At 42.7% G+C, this 23,638-nt stretch overlaps 1 protein-coding gene across 15 annotated transcripts in view; it reads left to right on the top strand.

Moving 5' to 3' along the window:
• Positions 1 to 23,638, top strand: part of CDON (cell adhesion associated, oncogene regulated) — a 108,747-nt gene that overhangs the window by 65,809 nt on the left and 19,300 nt on the right. For all 15 annotated transcript variants that reach the window (XR_007920241.2, XR_011378521.1, XR_001793506.3 and 12 more), the window contains 7 exons: positions 1,551 to 1,754; positions 3,581 to 3,762; positions 4,233 to 4,338; positions 10,612 to 10,734; positions 16,723 to 16,944; positions 18,959 to 19,239; positions 22,376 to 22,455. Coding sequence is in view for 11 of the 15 variants with exons in the window: in XM_008259493.4 (XP_008257715.1) it covers positions 1,551 to 1,754; positions 3,581 to 3,762; positions 4,233 to 4,338; positions 10,612 to 10,734; positions 16,723 to 16,944; positions 18,959 to 19,239; positions 22,376 to 22,455 (1,198 nt within the window). In the remaining 4 variants the exon portion in view is untranslated. The remainder of the gene's footprint in view (positions 1 to 1,550; positions 1,755 to 3,580; positions 3,763 to 4,232; positions 4,339 to 10,611; positions 10,735 to 16,722; positions 16,945 to 18,958; positions 19,240 to 22,375; positions 22,456 to 23,638) is intronic.

Raw genomic sequence — 23,638 nt, 5'->3', positions numbered from 1 at the left:
CTGGAAATCATGAATTGGCAGTTACCCAGCAGAGCCGACCAGGAGGAGGAGGGTAACCTGTCTGTCTCACCGATTAGGAGGCCGCGCAGCGTGTCTAAGATCACCCAGAAAGTGGGAAGATTGTTATTCAAATCCACGTTTTTTGACTTCAAGTCCAAGGTTCTTTGTTTCATACCATAACGGTCACATACTCTTTCTTTTAGATATTGAAGTTATTCTCCTCTGTAGAGATTTTTTTTTCCCAATAACTTCCTCTCCCTATTTGATCTATGGTGTTTGATGAATTCTAACCTCCTCTGAATCAGTACATGGAAGTTGTCTGTGTTTCTCCTGTGAAAGGGAGGTTAACTAACAGTTCTATTCATTCTGTTTCCATTGCTTTCTAACTTGAAAGGAATACAGTAAGTATTACTTAAAGTTGCCTGCTTTAAATATGCTTTTCTCTGTTAAGCAATTTGTTTTTCAAATGTCACCCTCTTCTCCATGCGAGTTCCACATCCAGCATTGGTTTCATCTTTGCTGTGGGTTGTAGAGGCTTGGAGGTGGAAGGGTGCGTGGGAAGCTTGGTATCAGGTAGACAGACTGGGCTGCCTTAGTGGCTTCACAGAAGTGATGGCTCAGAGTCAGTTCCTCTTGTTCCAGCTCTTAGAAATGAGATGGCCGGCAGACCAAGCCACTGCTGGTCTCCTGAGAGACCAGCTCACCTTCACAAAAGTCTCAGATGATCAGCATAAACCACAGTGACTGATTCGCACTGACTGTCATCGGAACCAGGTGGGAAGCCAGTGACAGCCAGATTGCTGGTCAGCTAGAGCAGTTAGATGCATGGTTTAAATGCACCCGCCACAGGGTGTAGACCATCAGTTTGGGTGAGGGCAACCTCTGCTCTTGGCAGCGCCAGCTGGAAACTGCTAGATCGTAGTGTGCTCTCTGACATCCGTTTTCTATGTGTTCATGGAAATCATCTGTTTTCTGTTGACACCTTTCCTCTCTTCCTGCTTTCATTCTGAGCTTATTGTTATCACTATTGATTTTATCAGATTTTTAAAAAAAATTTATTTATTTATTTGAGAGGCAGAGTTACAGACAGTGAGAGAGAGAGAAAGGTCTTCCTTCCGTTGGTTCACTCCCCTAATGGCCGCTACGGCCAGCACTATGTAGATACGAAGACAGGAGCCAGGAGCTTCTTCCAGATCTCCCATGTGGGTGCAGGGGCCCAAGCACTATGGGTCGTTTAATACTGCTCTCCATAAGCACCAAATAATAATTGTCTACACATTGTTATAGTCTGAATCCAAAACAGCATGGGCAAAAGTATCCTAACTCATTTCAGTTTTTGAGAACTTATAATCAAGTTGAGAGATTATTTTCCTTTTCCTTGCTTTTATTTCCAATATTTGGCCATTTCATTCCATGTGAGTTTTGAGCAAGAATAGGAGGGTAGCTGGTGAGAACCCTTCAGAAGGTGAGGTGCGGAATCTGTCCCTTTCCATTTGAGTTAACTCCTGTCTGACACCATGGGTCCCTGACATGCGCGTTTCCGTTTTCAGTTCCGGAAGCACCTGACCGGCCTACTATTTCCACTGCGTCAGAGACGTCCGTCTATGTCACCTGGATTCCGCGGGCAAATGGGGGCTCGCCAATCACTGCCTTCAAGGTGGAGTACAAGCGGATGAGGACCAGTGACTGGCTGGTGGCAGCTGAAGATATCCCACCCTCCAAACTCTCTGTGGAAGTTCGTAGCTTAGAGCCAGGTAGTAATGTCCAAACTTTTCCCTTTATTTACCTTGGTGATCACTTTAGATACATATGTCTGAAAATCTTACATATTTTCTAATTGTTAAAGGAATGCATGCTTATTGTAATAAAACAAAATTGACAATAAAGAATTCCTTAAAGAAGGAAGTAAATCACCTGAAATCCACCTGGCCAGATAACTGTTGTTTTTATTTTGATATATTTCTTTCTAGCCTTTTTTCACTTTTTAATGCAACCCAAGGTTATGCCATAGATATCATTTTGTGTCTTTTTTCCCTCATACTATGTATGTTTTCTAATATTTTAAAAAATTCATTTAAAAAAAAATCATGTATTTGAGACCCAGAGAGATGGAGTGAGATAAAAAGAGATCCTGTCCATTGGTTCGCTTTCCAAATGCCCGTGACTGCTGGGGCCAGGCCTAAAGATGGCAGCCAGGAACACACCCAGTTCCCCGACGTGGGTGGCGGGGGCCCGACTGCTTCAGCCATCGTCATCACTGCCTCTAAGGCCTGTGTTAGCAGGAAGCTGGAGCAGAGACTCAAACCCAGCAATCTGATGTGGGACATGGCTCACCCAGCCTCCCAGAACTCCGTGTTTAGGAACTGTATTTCTGCTCTATAAGTGTACCATAACTTACTTAACCATTTGTTCTTTTGGGCTTTAAGTGGTTCCTGTTTATTCACAATCGGAAATCATGGTATGGTAAGCATCTTTGCATGCACGTGTTTTGTGAAGGCAGACTGTGTTAGGAGGAAAATTGCTTGCTCTCTAACTGAAATCGTTCGCTCTGCTGCTGAATCTCTGTCCACTGTTAGACTTAATGTTATGGAAGTGAGGCAACTGACACCAGTTTCAGCAGAGGAGGCCCCCCCATTCAAAAAAAAAACAAACAAAACGAAAACTAAAACAACCTAAGGCTCTATGGAAGATATGAAACTGGAAAGGAAAAAGTGTGAATAACCTTGACTTTTATTTGTTTGGGTTTTGGGACCATTTTTGTTTCTGGACTCTGAGTTGTCATTGATGACAAATGCTCGTGAGTATCTAAACAGGTCACGCGAGGAGCATGAGAACGTGTAGGTTGCGTTGGGAGAAGGTCACAGTTTTAAATATGGGCAAAGCCAGGTGGCATCTTACATACTGAACACCTTGTCTTCAGAAGGCCAGTGACTATTTTTAAGCAATAGGAAATTTGCTTTAGGGTTTTAATGTATTCTTTAGGTTCAGATTTTAAAAATTCACAATCCTTAGCTTTCTTTGAAGTTCTTAATATCTAATCCAAATAAATTCCTCCTGTGTCATTTTGGTCTGCTCCCCCTTTGGCGTATTCTCAGGAAAACCAGTGTGGCATCCGCTGTCACCCACATGGCATTTCCTTATAAGAGTGTATTCACCGTGTTAAACTTAGCTTCAGCTATTTCTATCCAAGTGAGAGAACCTAGTTTTGGAGACAGATTCTTCACTGTCCTTGGTGGGCATGACTCAGACCAGGGTGGTAAAAGGCTTACATGTCCTTTTCCCGGCCCTCTGCCGGCTCCCTTGAAGAGACACCATTCATCTTCCGTAGCCTTCTCTCCCAGGCTCCTGGAAGGCCATGGAATCTGGAACCCAGTGCACTGAACAGCTGTCCCAGCTGCTTGCAGTTGGTAAATGGGATGGTAAATGGAAGTTGATCACCTTCCAGTGTTAGAGTCTGTTCTTGTTATTTGTAGATAGATACTTCATGCACAGTGGCCATATTTTGACTATTCGGCCCTCAGTTGTCTTATTACAGCTGACTTTTAGTAATATTTTTTTTTGTTTTTGTTTTTCTCTAAAGGTTCAACATACAAATTTAGGGTCATTGCCATCAACCATTATGGGGAGAGTTTCCGGAGTTCGGCATCTCGTCCTTATCAGGTGGCTGGGTTCCCCAATCGGTTTTCCAACCGCCCAATAACTGGACCTCACATCGCATACACAGAGGCGGTCAGCGACACTCAGATCATGCTGAAGTGGACGGTACGTGAACACGTCTCCTCTGGTCACGGCAGCAGTCAACTTAATATTCTCCTGACACGGCACTGTGAACACAGCACGTTTTTGAACATTTAATTGAGGGGAAATTGAGGGCATTATGTTTGTCTAAAAGTACGTATTATAAGGAGGGCAGGATTAAAAAATAAAATTATTTTTTCCTTGGCTCTTATCCAAGTGTTATTAACTTAATTGCCATTTAATGCTTTATTCATTTTGAACCAAATGTGCTATTATGCCTTTGAACCTAGCTAAGTGGACCACTTTATTTTTGTTTAGCCCTCCAGAAAGCTAAATGCTCCCAATTGTTTTGAAATCAGTTAAAAGTGGTTATTAAGTATGCTTGCACAATGAGGCTAGAAAAATATTACCATACAGATAAGTGAATCCTAATGGATGTGCAATGAACATTTATTTTTGTCCTTGACAAGTCTTTGCTTCTCTTTTTTTTTTAGTACATTCCATCAAGTAACAATAACACTCCCATCCAAGGATTTTACATTTATTACCGACCAACAGATAGTGACAATGATAGTGATTACAAGAGGGATGTGGTCGAAGGTAAGACCCTCTGCAAGCTGTAGTTCCCACAAAGAAGCTTTGGGGGAGGGTTTACAACTAATATGTGATGCATCATCCCAGATTAAGACAGAGTAAAAGGTGAAATAGTATTTGCATTATTGCTCTTGAGTTTGTCCCAAAGCCAGTTTTTCCAAATTAACATAAATAGTTCTTTACATTTTGGTTGTTGAAATCATAACAGAGATATGAGGGAGATGATGGTTTGTCAGTTTATCTGGAAAGAATTTTGATTTCTGTTTTCTTTTGGTGACCAGTGACCTGAGTATAAAACCTAGTAGTAACTTCTAGCTATGTTGAAAAAATGATACATCACTCCAAGAGTTTTGCTGAAGTCTGTACTAGATAGAGCACATCTTAACCATATTATCCACCTTTAGAAATAATGAGAAACTGAAATGCATGTGGAGAAAAAAAAAAAAAAAGTAGCCAAGGCGGCACTCAGCATTAAAACTGCTTTTATACTGTGTGTAAAATACACATCAGAATGTTGCATATGGCCTGACAGCTCCATGGGACCTGGCCCGCCCTCCCCACATCCACAGCCACATCTCTTGGAGCTCTCCTGTCCTCACTGTGTGCTCATCACCCTGGCCTTCTCTGAATTGCCCTGTGCACACCTCAGGACCTTTGCACAGGAGAGATCCTACCACCACCCTCTTTGCGCCTCTCCCAGTGTAGGTGCCTCCCTTTTCTCTGCCATGTGCTTACATGTCACTTACTCAGGTAAGTCTCCCCTAAGTTTCTAACCATACGCTTTATGTTTATTTCATAGATTTTTACCAAAGATTAAATATGTGGCTGTGTGTGTGTGTGTGTGTGTGTTTGAAATTGTTTTCTTAAAGCTTATCTTCCCTGTCAAATGTTAGCCTCCCACTGGGCATGGGACCTTTGTCCCCCTGCCTTATTCCCAGGCTACAATGATGAGGTGTTCACTACTGAATGAATGAATGGAATCCAAAATGAACAAAGGGATTCTTTTTTTTAATTGTACTTATTTATTTATATGAGAGGCAGAAAGAGAGAGAACACCAGCTTCCCTTTACTGACTTACTCCCCAAATACCCCCGTAGGTCAGGACTGCCATGAGGCCAAGGTCAGGAGCTGGGAGCTCAATCCAGGTCTCCCATGTGGGTGGCAGGAGCCCAGTTACTTGAGTCATCACTGCTGCCTCCCTGGTCTGCATTAGCAGGAAGCTAGCTAGCATAAGGAGTCTGAGCTGGGATTTGAACCCAGGTGCTCCCAAGTGAAAGGCAGGTATCTTAACTGCTAGGCTGAACACCCGTTCCACCTGTGGTCTAGAAGAACAATGAGATGCCTGTGATGTTCAGGCTGGAACAGGGAAAGCCATGGAAGCAACATGACGGCCATCTGAAGGTACTGAAGACCTATCATGTGGAAAAGGAGTTAAGTTAGTTGAGGGAAACAAGGTTATAGGAAGTAGTTTAAGAAAGCACTTTGTATGGCAGAAGACAGCCAGGTACTGGGGTCTCTGCCTCCCACATGGGAGATCATGGAGTTCCTGGCTTCAGCCTGGCTCAGCCTCAGCCCTTGCGACCACTTAGAGAGTGGGCCAGTGGATGGAAGATCTCTGTCTCTGTCTGTCCATCTCTCTTTCTCCTCCCCGCCCCCCCCATCTCTCTGTCACTGTGCCTTTCAAATAAATAAATCTTTTTTTTAAAAAAAAAAGGACTTTCTAACAAAGCATTCTGACCTACATTCCATTCCCTCACAAAGTAACGGACTCCCCAGCACTTTGAAGTGGTCAGCAGAAGCAGGATGCCTGCTTCTGAGTAGTGTCTTGGATGCGATTCTTGTCCAAGGTCTTTTTCCATTCCAACACGCTGCTGCTTTGAACTATTAAATGTCCTAATGGATCATGTCAGAAAATTGCCCTCGGGCATGTTTATTTTCCGTATGACTTCTTGGCATCAAATACGGCATATACTTTTTGTTATAATAAATTGCTTTAAATATGTTAGATGCCACATTTCTTTAAATATTATAGCATTCCTTTTAAAGTTGCCCAGTGGAATTTTTTCCTTTTTTAAAAAAATTTTTGATTAATGTGTAATACTTTTTTTTTTACGGGGTACAGTGCAGTATTAAATGGAATTACTTTTATAATGTAGCAGAAAGTTTATCATCTCAGTATTAATAGTAGGCACTCAATTAATGTGGACCTTTAAAAATTGTTTGTTCATTTGAGAGGCAGATAGAGAGCTCCCTTCTGCTGGTTTACTCTGCAAATGCCCATGGAAGCCCAAAGACAAGAGCCAGGAACTCAGTCTGGATCTTCCACGTGGGTGGCAGGAACCCAGCTATTTGAGCCGTCACTACTGCCTCCCAGAGTGTGCATTAGCAGGAAGCCACAGTCAGTAGCCAGAGACCAATATCGAACCCAGGCATGGGGGGGTTTGATATGAGACATGGATGTCCTCGCTGTTAGGCGAACACCCATTCCTAATAAATATATATTTTTAATGAAGGAATGACTGCTTCTCTTCTGCTGTGCTCTGTCCTGTGCTCTCAGAAGTCAAGGTAGGAGCTGTCTCTGGGGAGATGGATGCCTGTATAGAGCCTGAGGCAGACGTTGTGGGGCAGCAGGGTTCTTGTCTTGACCTGATTCCAGAGGTGTGTTCAGTTTGTGAATGTTTGTTGAGCTGTACAATTGCGTGTGCTTTTCTGTGTGCATCTTTTTTGGCAATAAAAAACACTATTTAATAAAAGAAATAGGGGCCGGGTCCGTGGCTCAATAGGCTAATCCTCCGCCTTGTGGCGCCTGCACACCAGGTTCTAGTCCCAGTCGGGGCGCCGGATTCTGTCCCAGTTGCCCCTCTTCCAGGCCAGCTCTCTGCTATGGCCAGGGAGTGCAGTGGAGGATGGCCCAAGTGCTTGGGCCCTGCACCCGCGTGGGAGACCAGGAAAAGCACCTGGCTCCTGCCTTCGGATCAGTGCGATGCGCCGGCCGCAGCGCGCCCGCCGTGGCGTCCATTGGAGGGTGAACCAACGGCAAAAGGAAGACCTTTCTCTCTGTCTCTCTCTCTCTCTCACTGTCCACTCTGCCTGTCAAAAAAAAAAAAAAAAAAAAAAAAAAAGAAATAGGGCCAGCATTGTGACACAGCAGGTTAAGCTGCTGCCAGTGACAACAGCATCCTGGATGCCACTCTTCCGATCCAGATCCCTGCTAATGCACCTGGGAAAAACAGTGGCGGCCAGCCCAAGTCCTCGGGTCTCTGCAGTCACATGGAAGACCTGGATGGAGTTCCTGGCTGCTGGCTTTAGCCTGGCTCAGCACTGGCTGTTGTGGCCATTTGGAGAGTGAATGAGCAGATGGACGATCTCTGTCTCTCCTCTCTCTGTAACTCTGCTTTTCAAATAAATAAATCTTAAAAAAAAAAAAAAAGGCAAGATAATTGTTAGTATCTGTTCTGCACTTTGGTCCTAAGCCTTCATTTTAGTTCAGCTGAATTAGAGCAGTGGGGGTCAGGTTTTTATTTTTATAAGTTTTGGAATTTTAGCTTCTGAATTAAGTTAAACATTTGTCACAAAAGGGCTGTAAACAAAGCAAGTGAACAAAGTGGACATGCAGCCGCATCTCTCCTCCTTGCCTCTTGGTTTGACTTTTAAGAATATCATCTGGCTGGCGCCGCGGCTCACTAGAGTAATCCTCCGCCTTGCGGCACCCGCACACCTGGTTCTAGTCCCGGTCAGGGCGCCGGATTCTGACCCAGTTGCCCCTCTTCCAGGCCAGCTCTCTGCTGTGGCCAGGGAGTGCAGTGGAGGATGGCCCAAGCACTTGGGCCCTGCACCCCATGGGAGACCAGGAGAAGCACCTGGCTCCTGCCATCGGATCAGCGCGGTGCGCCAGCCATGGCAGCCATTGGAGGGTGAACCAACGGCAAAGGAAGACCTTTCTCTCTCTCTCTCTCTCTCTCTCTCACTCTCACTCTCTCTCACTGTCCACTCTGCCTGTCAAAAAATAAAAAAAAAATAAAAAAAATTGAAAAAAAGAATATCATCTGTTACGCAGTTTTTACTCTTTTTCCCTCATCAGACCATTGAACTTTGACAAACTTCTGTGATAGGCAAATAGCATGGAACTTGGAATTAGGTTAAGAAAGGCAGGGTATCTGGGGGTGGTGTCTGAGAAATGCGAGTTTCCCTGTGGCTCACAGAGAGCTTGTTTATACATGTAATGTACTGAGAAGTTAGATGTTTAAGTGGGCTTCGCTCTGCTGTGTAATTTGCTTATTCCTTATTTTCAAGTTTATGCATTTGAAATTCTTTGTGTGGCAGTTGGAAAACTATTGGTCTGTTCTCCCAAACCTAGGAGCAAAGCTATTCATCCTTTAACTTGAAGTTTTCCCTTTAAAGTTTTAGATTACTATATGTATTAACTCAGAATTTAAGCTTTTGAAAAGAATTTTAAACTCAACTAAACTGTAAAAGAATACACTGAGAAGAACAATAATATTATTTAAATTATCTCATCCTCTGAATTAGGTTACACGTTTGGATGAACTATAAATGTTTCAAGCATACCAGTGCTCTTGTGTGGAATATTTTTATCTTGTAAAAGTTAAGTGGAGTTCCAGATGAATCAGAATATCCATCATTTCTGATCTTTAGGTCTGGCCTTTGGTTTCTCTTGGGGGTGAATTCTTATGTCTTCTAAAATATCTCTTGGGAAAATAATTGCCTGTTAAGCAAAGAATATGTGCTGGTTGGTTGGTTTTAACCTAATAATACACTTAGCTGTGTTACTTCTCAGTGATTAGTAAAAATTCTTTCTCTTTGCTGGTATTTCTTGTAATTTTAGCCATTGGAAGAATTACTATAATGATAGAAGAGTAATCTAACAAGATGTGTATTATTTTAATTATTTTCTTTTATTGGTAACATATCAAAAGCCTAGTTTAATTCCATTTTTATTAGAATATGAAAACAAAACTTCACATCCAGCATGGTATTATTCAAGCAAATGTCTACAGTTGAATGAGTGTAGGGCCACGTCAGGAGGGACCTAAGGCTAGAGAAAATAAAAGTCCTTTGGAAAGTTTTAGATTTTAGAAATAAGTCTTTTCTAGTTTCAACCAGTTTTTTGAGTCAAGATTTTTTTGGGAGGTCTTTTTCATAAGAGGGGCATAGAATTCCTCCATTTTGAGTCATTCAGGGGCCCTTGATCCTAAAGCAGGCAGACTTTCTTAGAAAGTGTGGGTCTGTGTGAGAGCAGGTTTTGTGCTGGTGACCTGGAAAGGGGTGTGTACTTCCAGACTGAAATACGTTTGTGTAGAAGGGAGACTGGTCTGGGCTCACAAGCAGATTTGACGTGCATGTGTAGCTTTGTTTTGTTTTGTTCTCCACCTTTAATTAATCCTTAAATCAGTTGGTGGTGGACTTGAGTTTCTAAGAAAGAGTGGGAACATTTTGAGGAGACGTTTTCTAAGAAGGAACACTTGAAGAGTTAATTACATCTGGGCAAAGTGTCCCTGTGCATGAATGTTTATCACAGGTCCGTGAAAGTAAAAGTGGAGAGTGGTTTATACTGGAGTGTTCAGTTTCCGAGTGGCTCTAAATGAAATGCTGGCTGTGTGCCATGGATGGCAGAATCATTCTACTAGAGATACTGGTGTGGTTTGGAGACGCTGATTCAAAAGAAAAGTAGCCATGGGCGCTTCAGCTGAGAGTTTCCCATGGTAAATGTTGCCTTTTGATGATTCCCAGCAGTGTATTCAGGCGTTTGTTTACTTGTCTGTTAGTGTCGTATCCATTGCGAGAAAATTGAACGTTTTGCTGGGGCCTTTCCTGTGACAGGTCAAGTGCTCTCTGAGTAATGAACCATTTGCAGATCTTACACTGTTGCTACTTGGTGAGTGGACATAGTAGATTAACTCACTGGGCTAATATGACGGTCAGAGGATATGAGGGTTTTGTTTGTTTTTACCTATGCATAAGATTAGCACTTATTTATGAGAGACTGACCACTAATTATTTTTAATTATATAAACACTACTACCAATGTACAAATACAACTTTCATTCAGTTTATCTCTTTTTATTGTTTGCTCATGTCATGTAATAGAAATGCTACTCATCTATCATGTATTTTAGTAAAATGCTTTTTACAATTGCATAAACTCTAGTGGTTGGTGAAGGATGCCACTCCAGCCTCATTCTGGAAAAATTAATGATACTGGTGTTGTTGTTTAGGTTGTATTATATGTAAAGAGTCTCTCTTATTTTTCCTTTCTAGGTTCCAAGCAATGGCACATGATTGGTCACCTGCAGCCAGAAACCTCCTATGACATTAAAATGCAGTGTTTCAATGAAGGAGGAGAAAGTGAATTTAGCAATGTGATGATCTGCGAGACTAAAGGTAGGAGGGGGTGAGAATTTGTGCTTTTTCACTACATAATGCTAGAATTACAAACTCTGCATTATTCCTGCCAACTATTGATGTTTTTCTCTAAGGAAATACGTTTCTGCTTTTGACCATTTTCTGGGTGCGTGCATTTAGACTGTCCCAACAGCAGTGTAGTATGTTGGTTAGAGCACTTGTCTAAAATATCACTTACATATGTGTGAATCCTGTTCACTAATTTCTGTGGGACTCTGAGTAAATCACTCCCTTTCTCTTATTCTCCTCAAAGAGATGAGAAATATTTGCTGAATATTTTCTGAGATTGCTACAAGAATTAAAATACTAACTAAAGTATAGGGATATTAAGGAAAAGTGCTATGAAGAACATGTGTAACACTATCTGCTTGTTTCATTAATTGTAGTAATCTACAACCAGCAGTCTCTAAATTGACATGGTGAGTGTTGTCATGTGTGTCTCCATACATCCAGTACACTGTCAAATGTTACCATCTTCAAAAACAGAAGACAGCACACACGAGTCATGGAGACAGCTCATGTGGATATTCACGAAGCAAAAGCACTCCTGTTCAGTCTCCATTAGTTCTCACCCCCACTATGGGCACACTGTCAACAGCAAGCAACACAAAAATCCACCCTCAGTAGGATTCAATAGTCAGGAAATGTGTTATCTCCAAAATAGGAAGTGCAGAAGTGAGTAATTCCCAAGTTATTGAATTCAGAAGTTCATTGTTCTCTGTCTTTCCCTTTGGCCATCTTCTGCCTGAGGTTGGCACCACTCACAGGTTGCCGCAGTTCTGGGCTTCACGCCCAGGGGCTGCATTGTCTGACAGTGGCTGTTTTAAGAACGAGGGAAGTTGCCCCCGAAGTTCCTCCTGTACGTCTGTACAAGTGCAATTGGCTAAGACTCAGTGCACCGACAGTTCACTGGATTTATCCTGAGGGTTAGGTAGGGTTCAGGCGGACATGCAGTTAGTGCCCTTCCAGCATGGCAGAGGGCGGGGCAGCCATCAGTGTCTGCTACAGGGCATCTTATTATCCCTATTGAAAAGTTAGGAAGAGGGGTAGTATTTGGCAAAGCAGTTAAGTCACTCCTTGGATGCCTGCATCCCATACTGCAGTATAAGAGGTTGAGTACCAGCTCTACTTCTGATTCCAGCTTCCTCTAATGCACACCCTGGTGGGTGGCAGTGATGGCTGAAACACTTGGGTCCCTGCCACCTAAAAGGGATATTTGAATTCAGTACTTGGCTCCTGGTTTCAGACTGGCTGAGCCCCTGCAAATGGAAGATCTCTCTCTGTCTCTCTCTCTCTCTGTATTTGTTTGCCTTTCAAATAAAATAAACAAATGAATAAATAATAGAAATTAAAATGGAGAGTAGAAAAAAGTAAATTAAAACAAAAACAAGGAAACAGAAGTTTAGAGAGATTGAATTATAAAGCCAAACTTTAGTTCTGTGCTTTAAATTCTAAATCTTATGTCTTTGTTTTTCTTTCTCCTGTTTTTAAGATTAATTTATTTCTTTGAAAGGCAGAGTTACAAAGAGAGAGAGAGAGAGAAATAGACCTTCTATTCTGGTTCGCTCCCGAAATGGCCCCAACAACCAAGGCTGGACCAGGCTGAAGCTAAAAGCCAGGAGCTTCATCTGGGTCTCCACAAGTACTTGGGCCATCTTCTGCTGCAATCCCAGGCACATTAGCAGGAAGCTGGATGGGAAGTGAAACAGCCGGTAAACTCGAACTGGTGCCTACATGGGATGCTGGTATTACAGGCGCCGGCTTAACCTGCTGCCCCACAACACTGGCCTGGATCATGTGTCTTTCTGCTGAATTCACGTTAGGGGCCAGCATTGTACAGCGGGTTAGGCCACAACCTGCAACGCGATCATCTCATATGAACACCAGATCAAGGCCCAGCTGCTCCACTACTGATCCAGCTCCCTGCTGATATGCCTAGGAAAGCAGCAGAAGGTGGTCCAAGTGCTTGCGCCCTTCCCACCCATGTGGGAGACCCAGATGAAGTTCTTGGCTCCTGGCTTCTGCCTGACCCTGCTCTGGCTGTTGTGGCCATTTGGGAAGTGAATCAGTAGATGGAAGATATCTATGTATCTGTCTTTCCCTTTCTCTTTCTCTAATTATGCCTTTTAAATAAATAAATCTTTAAAAAGAATTTTGTTACTTTTAAGATATTAAGAATTAAAAAGGAGAAAATCATTGGAAAATTAAAAAGTAGGAAAATTTCAGTAAATTGCTATGAAAAAAACTATATACATAAGGGTTTTGTTCAGGACACTGATTTGTTAATGAACATTTTTTAGTTGCCTATAAAATGCTGTGATAGAGTAAAATTAAGTAGAAATGAAATATATCATCTCCTATCCTAATATGTGTAGGAATATAGCCATGTTGGGGCTGGTGTAGTAGGAAAAGTCACCTCCTGCAATTCTAGCATCCCATGGGTGCCAGTTCGAATCCCAGCTGCTCCACTTCTGATCCAGGCCTGGCTAATGGCCTGGGAAAGCAGTAGAAGATGGCCCAAGTGCTTGGGCCCCTGCTCCCATGTGGGAGACCTGGAAGAAGCTCCTGGCTCCTGAATTTGGTCTGGCCGAGCCCTGGCTGTTGCGACCATTTGGGGAGTGAACCAGTGAGTGGAATATCTCTCTCTGTCTTTTCCACTCTCTCTGTAACTCTGCCTTTCAAATAAATAAAATAAATCTTTTTAAAAAACCATAAAGAACATGTCAGGCAAAACATGGAACCACACAGACAGCATTGTTATAGCTGCTGTTTATCCAGCAGAGGTAGTGTAGCTGTGCTCAGAATAGCCTACTTTGCTGGGGAATACAGATTTCACCTAATGACTTTCACATCCGTGAAAAATGAAAATCATCTTTAAAATGTTTATTCATGTTGAATGACTTTTTAAAAAGCATTATGCGATTCTCATGCTGTTTAGGTGGAAGACAGGAAATAGGATTTAACCTTTTTTTTTAATATGACTTAACTTATGAAAAAATGGCCCCAGGTTTTTGTTGGCACAGTGATGCTTTTGTCTTTAGAAGCTCAGTGAGGTCTTCAGGAAGACCCAGGTGTTGAAGGCTGGTCTTTTCCCCTTCTCTCTCTCTCTCTTTTTTTTTTTTTTTTTTTTTTTTTTTTTTTTTTTTTTTTTTTTTTTTGACAGGCAGAGGACAGTGAGAGAGAGACAGAGAGAAAGGTCTTCCTTTGCCGTTGGTTCACCCTCCAATGGCCGCCACGGCCGGTGCCCTGCGGCTGGCGCACCGCGCTGATCCGATGGCAGGAGCCAGGTGCTTCTCCTGGTCTCCCATGGGGTGCAGGGCCCAAGCACTTGGGCCATCCTCCACTGCACTCCCTGGCCACAGCAGAGAGCTGGCCTGGAAGAGGGGCAACCGGGACAGACTCCGGCGCCCCGACTGGGACTAGAACCCGGTGTGCTGGCGCCGCAAGGCGGAGGATTAGCCTAGTGAGCCGCGGCGCCGGCCTCTCCTTCTCTTTGAAGATCAGAGAGTGTCAGGACTTTTCCTCTAGTTCTTGGGTTTCTGTTTTTGTTTTTCATGTCATCTCTCTCGTTTCAGGCTTAGCTATCTCTAATTATTGCTATTAAAATAGATCTGTTGCACACAGCCTCCAACGCAAGCCATCTGTCCTGTGTTTTTAAGTTAAGCAAGAGGTTGGAAACCAGATCATCAAGCTTGGTAGAATTACTAATAAATGTTGGATAAATAAAGAGTGGTTAAAGGATAAACAAAGAAGGACTTCCCCAGGAGGAACCCTGATCTTTAATGTGTGATGTGGATCAACCATTTTGCCTCAGAAACCTTTTGTGTTTTCTTTCGGGTTGGCAGCAGCCTTAGAAATGTGTAATCCAGCCGCCACCTGAAGTAGAACTTTCCTTTAGAATCTCTGCCAACCGCTCTTCCGGCTTTCAACAATGGACAGCTCCTTCCTTTGAAAGCTGGTCCCTTCATTCCTTATTCCCAGTTCTGTTCTCTGCAGTGGAGGTTGCTCGACAGCTGAACCCTGAGTTAATGTAGTTTGTTGAGCGGATTTTTTTAGAGACTGCTTTGCTTCTATGGCTTGTTAGGAAACAACAACAGGAAATAAGGTAAAACTAATAACAATAGAAAACCGATCAGACACTGCCCTGTATACCCTAGGTGCTGTATGAGGATTAACTCATTTACCCTTTGAATTGGTCCTTTTTCTGCTGCTGTAATGCCACAGACTGGGTGAGCTGCAAACCATGGAAGCTTCCTGGCTCACAGTTCGGCAGACTTCGTGTTCAGGAGCTCAGTGTCAGCGTGTGACCCATGCCTCTTTGCTGCATCATAATACAGTGGAAGGTTAAGTGGGACAGAGAGTGGGGAAAGAGGGTGTCATACTTACCAGGAAACTCACTCTTTAAAAAAAAAAAAAAAAGATTTACTTATTTTATTTGAAAGGCAGAGAGAGAGAGAAAACGCGTGCGCGTGCGCACAGCTGAGGTCTTCTATCTGCTGCCTCACTCCCCAAATGGCCACAATGGCCGGGGCTGGACCAGGCAGAAGCCAGGACCTTAATTCAGGTCTCCACGTGGGGACACTTGGGCCATCTTCTGCTGCTTTCCCAGGTGCAGTATCAGGGCGCTGGATCAAACGAGGAGCAGCTAGGGCTTGAACTTGCACCCATATGGGATGCCGGTATTGCAGGCATAGGTTTAACCTGCTACACCACAATTCCGGCCCAGAAAACTCACTCTTGAGATAAACAACCAACTCTTGAAATTGACTATTCTTGACCTAATCACCTCTTAAGTGCTTAATCCTGTTGCGATGGCAGCATGAATTTTGGGGAGGACATTCAACCCATAGAACTCTTTGTGACTGTCTAGGGATAGAGCTGTTATTATTGTCCCTATTTTGCAAATGTAGGAACGAATGCAGGGAGTTAAAAGCTGTACAGCTAATGGTGAAAGGTGGAGCTGAGACCGAACTCCCACACTCTGGTTCCGGAGTCTGGCTGCCAGTTCCTGTGCTCTTGCTTTTCTGTGACATTTAAAACACTGTGACATGTGCTCTGGAGAGAATGAAGTTGGAGACCCACCTGTTAATGGTTTTTCTTATTACCATTATCCAGAATACCCCATGAATTAAGTAAAAAAGTTGCTGCTACATGGACTCCAGAAACCTTTCTTTGGGAGTGCTTAATACCACATGTGAGGTTTGGGGACTTAAAATAGGTTTTATAGAGTCCAAAGCTAAATTTTCTAATATTGGTACTTACTTTTTTCTATGTAGTAGAAGCATAGCAAATGTAATTCTGAATTTTTTTTCTTATTTATTTGAGAGGTAGAGTTACAGACAGACAGAGGGAGAAACAGAGAAAGTTCTTCTATCCACTGTTTCAATTCCCAAATGGCCGTAATGGCTGGAGCTGGGCTGATCCGGAGCCAAGAGCCAGGAGCCTCCTCTAGGTCCCCCCCACAGATGCAGAGGCCCAAGTACTTGGGCCATCTTCTACTGCTTTCCCAGGCCATAAGCAGAGCTGGATCAGAAAAAGAGCACCGGCACCCATATGGCATGCTGGTGCTGCAGGCGGAAGCTTAGCCAACCATGCCACAGCATGGGCTCCACAGTTCTGAATCTTATTTAGCTCAAATACATCAGATAGAAAGCAATTTTCATTTCATGCATTAGTGGAAATACTTTTATTTCCATTCTTTGAGAGTCTTCTACAGGTACATTTTGGGTTGGACCAAGTGCTGTGTTTGTGTGCACTTAAGATTTCTGTAAATTGGTAGGCTAAACCTGTGCCACATTGGATTTTTAGACCTTGGAGTCCTCTGTGACTCACTGGCGGTCTAAGCGTCTCTGTGACAAGTGTAAACAGACTGGCTTGCGTTCCTAACCAGACCTCCTTCAGAGAATAAACCATTTCAGAGACTCTGTGTTCACTCTGACATCATGTTTTCCTTTATATTTCAACTAGTGAAACGGGTTCCTGGAGCATCTGAGTATCCCATCAAAGACTTGAGTACCCCTCCCAGCTCTTCAGGTGGTGGAGGAAACCTTGGGCCTGCAACCAGCCCTGCCAGGAGCAGTGACATGTTGTATCTGGTCGTTGGTTGCGTGCTGGGCGTCATGGTTCTCATTCTCATGGTGTTCATTGCAATGTGCCTATGGAAGAATCATCAGCAGAATACCATACAGAGTAAGTCATTCAGAAATCCTTCTCCTTTCCTGAAGATGGGTAGAAAAATGTTGCCAGGATAAATATTGATTTCTAACATGCTCCTGTGTTAATGCCATGGTCTGAAACACATTAGATATTCTTCATTCAGAGGAGGTGACTTGAAGACTTTTCCACTTGTCAGCCAAAGTAAGTAGAGCATCAGATTAAACTGCCCAGGAGAAATAAACACCAAAGCCCAAGCTACGCAGGTCAAGTAAATAGCTGACTTCGTGCTGGGAAGCTCCAGCTCCCTGGACCACCGAAGCAGATGAGAACTCGAAGTGCCAGCTCTGGAACTGCTCTAGAAACACCCCCACACTGGCCAGCCGGGTCCAGAAGAGGCATGATGGGAAGAGAGAGAGTGAAGACTTCTCTGTTCTGTCACTGCGTGGCACCCACAGAGGGAGATACCGCTTTCTTCTCTCTGGTCCTTATGCACCAGAACTGTCCCAGCATTGCATCCTCTCCCTCACCTGGAAATAGGTGTGCTTGGGCTGTCGGTGGTGGCACTGTTGTGAGACCTAGAACCCTTTTTCCCGCTCCTCAGTCCTTCTCACCTCACCTTCCTGCCTGTCCTGACCCCTCAGCTGTTATAGAACAGGATTAACACATCAAGTAGGGATTTTAGTTTGTGGTGGGAGGAAGCTTTTTGGTTTCCTCTTTGTCCCCAGAATGAGGAAATACACAAAAACAAAGGACCCCAGCAGGGATGGACAGTTTCAGCGGCTATAGCTGATCCCACATGTGGCCCCCATGCAGTCAGTAACTGAGGGCAAAGAAAATCCATTGTAAGTGAATGGTGCTGTCCACGGCATAGACAGGGAAACAGGTGATGGTGCTGGCGTTAGGCTGAAGGGTTGGATCATTTGATTGGGCCTTTCTCTCACTGGCTTTAGTGCTATTACCTGTAGTGGTGTGAGTGGATGCAGAATCATGAGAAGAATAATTTGAATACAGTTCTCTGAGCACTGTTAATCTGAATCAAGTAATTTTCCTTTGGGACCTCATAAACCTTTATTTACAAAGGGAAAGTCATTCTAGTTGGGTTCCTTCCCTCATTGATTCAACAGATGCTCCATGACTGTTGTCTGTGTGCCAGGCACTGTGCTGGACCATGGAAAACAGTGCCAAATAAGATGAACGTGGGCACTGCCCTTTCAGGGAGGGCTTACAGTTTAGTGGGGAAGATCAGCAGGTGCGTGGACAGTACACATCTGTGCAAGACAATCCAGCAGGAGGAGAGGCTGTGGAGGGGAGGCACCGTCAGCCCAGTCTCAGGGAGCCCTAGTGCCTTTGAAGAATTTATGGAAACTCTGACAACAAATCCTGTGCAGTTCCAATTCTGTACTTTCTTAGGGACATTTTACTGTTTCTAAGTAGATCTGGTAGATACGCCTCTGTGCATCGGACTTGTCAGGCAGTTGTTGAAATGCTTTTAATAGAAGGAATGAGGGTAGCCTTTCGCCTTTGGTACCCCACAGCCTGCACATCGGCTGTACGGAGGAGCTAGATGAATAGTCAGTGAGTGCATACACAACCCCATCCTTTTACGTATGAGGGTTGTTTATTGCTGTTTGAAATGTCTTACCTAAAGTTAGTCTTCTGTTGCTTCAGACAGTTTTTCTCCAGCACTTTGAAGTGTATGGAATTTAAACACCATTTCTTGGTGTTGCAGTAGTTGGATGGTTTTGGCTGGCACAGTTTGTTTATTCTCTTTTGAGTGATTTCTGCCTGGATCGTTTCTCTTCCCCCATGAAGAGAGTCATGATTAACTCAGAGTTCGTAGCTACCTCCACACTGTGAAGAAAGCGGAGCAGTAACTTCATTAAACCAGAGCTCACCAGTAGGCTTTCAGTTAACATTCTTAGAATATTTTATTTTAGTCTCTTTGTAGTTCCTTAGAGGGTTCGTTAATAAATCTTGATTAGCAAGATGGTTATCCTTTCCAGTATCTGACTTTTTTTTGTTTTTGTTTTTGGTTCTCTTTTAACAGAATATGACCCTCCAAGATACCTCTGCCAGGGGTCAGATATTCACGGGCAGATGATGGATTACGCCACTCTCTCGGGAGCGAACCCCATCAATGGCAGCGTTCGCCGAGGCTTCCTGAGCAATGGCGGTCTCACCAACGGCTGCTCCCATCTTCACCATAAGGCCCCTAATGGCGTCAGTGGGATGGTGAATGGGAACCTCAACGGAGGGCTTTATTCCGCCCATACGAACTCTCTAACCAGGACACGTGTGGATTTTGAACATTCTCATCATCTAGTGAATGTAAGAGAAAGTCATTAGAACCAGAAGCCTCAGGGCTCGTACTCCGTGCCGAGGGGCGCCAGGGGTGCCGAGGGGCAAGAGCCGGCTCAGCGTGCTTGGCTTTTTTCCGTATAGGAACTTCAGAGGTTCACTTCCATGGAAATAGTTTGTGTCACTGGCAGGCCCTTGATCCTGAGTGCTCTTTGTATTATCTATTATCGAATAATAGTTATATTCATTACTTCAGTTTCTATTTAATTTACTTGAAAAGCAGAGGGAGAAAGATCGAGAGAGAGAAATCTTCCACCTGCTGGTTCACTCCCCAAAAGCCCACAACAGCCAGAGCCAGGCCAGGCCAAAGCAGGGAGCTGGGAACTCAAACAGAGTCCCCCATGTGGATGATGGTACCCAAGTTCTTAGGCCATCACCTGCTGCCTCCTAGGACGTACATCACCAGGAAGCTGGAATCAGAAAAATATCCTCCAAGACTGGAACCCAGGCATTTCCATGTGGGATACAGGTGCTCCAAGTGGCATTTTTTTTTAAGATTTATTTATTTTATTTGAAAGAGTTACAAAAAGAGAAGGAGAGGCAGAGAGAGAGAGAGAGAGAGAGAGAGAGATGTCTTCCATCCACTGGTTCATTCCCCAATTAGCCGTAATGGCTGGAGCTGTGCCCATCCGAAGCTAGGAGCCAGAAGTTCTCCTGGGTCTCCCACACGGGTGTGGGGGCCCAAGGATTTGGGCCATTTTCCACTGCTTTCCCAGGCCATAGCAGAGATTGGAAGTGGGGCAGCTGGGACACAAATCGGCACCCATATGGGATGCTGGCACTGTAGGCGGCGGCTTTACCCACTACTCCATAGCACCAGCCCTTCAAGTGGCATCTTAAACTGCTATGGCAAATGCCCACCCCTGATGATAGAGGAATACCAGTAAAGAACAGACTAGACATGAAGCAGAAATACCACTGGACCTAGACCAGACTTTGATTTATTTAGAGCAGAGTCTGAAAACTCAAATGCCGAGAAGCCGAGCAGATCATGAAACTATACAGCAAGTTGGAAAGAGAGGGTTGGGGTAGAGGTGGTAGTAAACTGGACGGCACAGGTGCTGTGTAAAAGCAGCTGCTTCAGTCCAGCACCTGTTGTCCTGTGGGACTGAGGGCCTGGTGGTGACAGCTTTTCTGATTTGGCCAGAATTTTACATATAGAAGCTAATGCAGATTTCTGGAGGCATTGTGTAGGCTGTGCAGGCCATTTCTGCAGCCCAATAGGATGGTGACCTCTGCGCTGTCATGGCTCTCTTCAGTTTTGCCCTGTGTGTTTTGTCGTTGTTGAGGCCTGGAAGCTTTTTGCATTTCACCGTATTAGTATTCTTAACCACAGGAGTGATAAACCTTTAAAACTACCTTGTTTTAGAGATAACTAGCTGATATAACTTTTGAAATTGGAAGAGACAGACTATTGTATTTTTGGTTGGATGCTGGTTAAAAGGCATTCTCTACCTTACAACGTTTGATTTATTATATTGTTTGGGTGTGTATCCATATTACTTTTAATCAAATAAACAATTTGATCTATCTATATTTAATCAAATAGATAATTTGGTTAGTTGACCAAATTATGCTTTCATTTGGTTTTTGTCATTGTTCTGATTACAGATGAGTTTGCTGTAACACAATGCACTCCAATTTGAAGAAGCATAGAGGATGTTTTTTAATCTTGTGCCTTAATAAAATTTATTAAGATACTATGTTTGGAGAATAAAACTGTTATATATACACACACACACACATTTATATTTTGAAGCTAGAAATTGAATGACTTTTATGTGACCTAGCTTTTGTATGTTGTAGAAAAACTTAATTTGCTTTAGTGCAAATTACCAAAAAGAGAATAATGGTTTCATTATTTTATGTGGAAAGCCGTGGCTTATATTCAGACCTTCTAAAATTTTTTTGTCACCATTCCTAGTCCAAACTACTAACCTTGTCCAAGAAAACTGAGGGAGAGGACGTTAAAATTTGAACAGCACACGCTGTTTCCATAAGAAGAGAAAAACAAGGCTCATATTTAGTATTTGAACACAGAACTTTGCTCTTTTTTGAACAGGGAGTTACTATCTAGATAATAGTTGCCCCTCTAGGTTAATAACGAGTTGGCCATCATGGACTGAATATAGCATAGAGGCATTCTTTCTCTCAGGAAGAATATTTTCCTTTCTTAATAATTCCTGGTGTTAGTTGGACCAGGAATGCTAGAGAAATTTTCAGTACTTTTGGTTTGCTTAGATTCTGGCTGTTGTTAGCAGATGAATGGAAATGGAAAGTATTCTAGGAAAAACAATTGCCTGAACTTTCCCTAACCTTGAAGGCCTGCTTTGGGTTTGGGTGCAGGGTGGCAGCTTCTCCCACCCTGATCAAGTTCAGCTCTGCTGTTTTTCATCTGAAGGCAAAATCCTGACTCTGGCTCTTAAGGGCAGCTCACTTTTTAACGTCATGTTTGCCGTTGTGTATGTCAAATGAACATTTTACAATGAGGTATGTGTTAATCTGGGCATTTTTCTTAATTGCTGGGCAGTTTCCGCCAAAAGCAACATCAATATATTAATGCTCCCCTCCAAGTCATTGCTGGCTGAGAACCTATTCCATCTGGAAAAATATCACACGTTTTATAACTTAGTGTAGTCAAGTGAACAGACCTAATCGAAATAATTACAGGAAAATGACGATGGGTTTAATCTTGTGACATCATGCAGACCAGTTTCACACCCTGTTGCTCCAACTGGCATCACATAAGACTTTTCCATGACTGCCCGAAAAGGAATAGGAGGTTATGGTATTTAATGTATTTTGGACCTGTTAGATTTGAAACATTGAAGGGAAATGACTAAGCCTCTCCATTTATTTGCCTTTTTCCAGTACAGAAATGCATGGAAAAACATGGCAGTAAAGTTTCTAGAATATAGTTTAATATCATGCAGAACACTAATGAACTCATTGGTGAATATGGGCAAAAAGTGATAAGCATCACGTTGCTTGGGGAATTGGTCAAAATATACCATGTGCCTGTTTATTATCAATTTGGTTACTAGTCTGTGTGGCATTTTAAGCATTTTTTCTTCTTTTTCTCCCCCTGAACTTCCTCCCGGACAAGGGTGGTGGATTGTACACAGCTGTGCCTCAGATTGATCCCATGGAATGCATTAATTGTCGAAATTGTCGAAACAACAATAGGTATGTTGATATATATTTTTACAAGTTGCGAATAAGATGTCTACCTCCTTTTCTTTCTTCCAGCAAAGGAAGTTCTTTAAGTTTTACCTAAGATATAAAGCTCAGAATTTGCAGTCTTACATTTTGGGCTGTTAGTAAATTTTGCCCTGTTTTATAACTTCTAGTTTTATGTCTTGTTTCTATAGTTATACAGTGACAGTATTAATGGATTTGTTTCTCCCTGAAATATTATTAAAAAGTGTGAGATATCTGAAAATTTTAAATTGCACTCATTCTCTGTACATAGACAATTTTTTTTTCACCTGATATTTTCTACTTTGTTAGGGGTTGTTAAGAGAAAGAATGAGAGACTAGTTAAGTGTTGAGGCAGGGGAAACCCTTGTGTAAATATTATATATATATACATTTATATATATATATATAACTGAAGTATTTAGAAATATTTTAGAAATATTACTGAAATACTACTGTAATTTTATAGTACTGTTACTGAAATTTTCCTACTAGATTACCCAATGGTTTCTTATTTTAATTCTTAATACTTTAACAAAATCTTGCTGTTTTTTAATTGTTTTAATTTTAAAAGCTATATTTACTGACAATATTTCACACGCTATAGAAATATGCTGAGTAATATGTGTGTTTAAATTTCGACTGAATAGCTTTCATGCTACCTCTATAGGTGTGGATTCTAACGGATTAGCAAGTCTTTTATTAAATTTGTCACACAAATCTTTGTTCTTTTTCATAATGATAGTATTGGAATACACGCTTTCCTAAGTTCTTCTCAGCTCTAAAACTCTAAGACTAGAGAACTGTGTCATAGTTAATCCATAAAATCAATGGAGTATGGATTAGAGTTTGGATATTCGTTATTGAAATGAGGTTTGACCTACAGTTTTAAAATGAATTAAAAGGCCAAGTATTGCCTGGGAATTACTGAAACCAGAACTCAAAGAAGGCTCTGGTCAACCGTGCAGTTGAAAGCAAGTGTTTCAGTAGTGCTTTGGGTGTCAGAGCAAAGGCAGTGAAGTTTGTTGGGGGCTTTCGTTACCATTTACTTGACCCATCTTAGGGTTTCTGTGCCTATCTTATGTACTACAGTTTACTGGTACATATTTAAATTCTGTAAACTCTAGTTTTGAAAAATGTTCATAATGGTGAAACCCCGTTTTTGTCCTGA

The sequence above is a fragment of the Oryctolagus cuniculus genome, chromosome 1, assembly GCF_964237555.1.
Source record: "Oryctolagus cuniculus chromosome 1, mOryCun1.1, whole genome shotgun sequence".
Taxonomy (NCBI): Eukaryota; Metazoa; Chordata; class Mammalia; order Lagomorpha; family Leporidae; genus Oryctolagus; species Oryctolagus cuniculus.
Note: the sequence above shows the minus strand (reverse complement) of the source record. Positions and strands in the feature narration are given on the sequence as shown.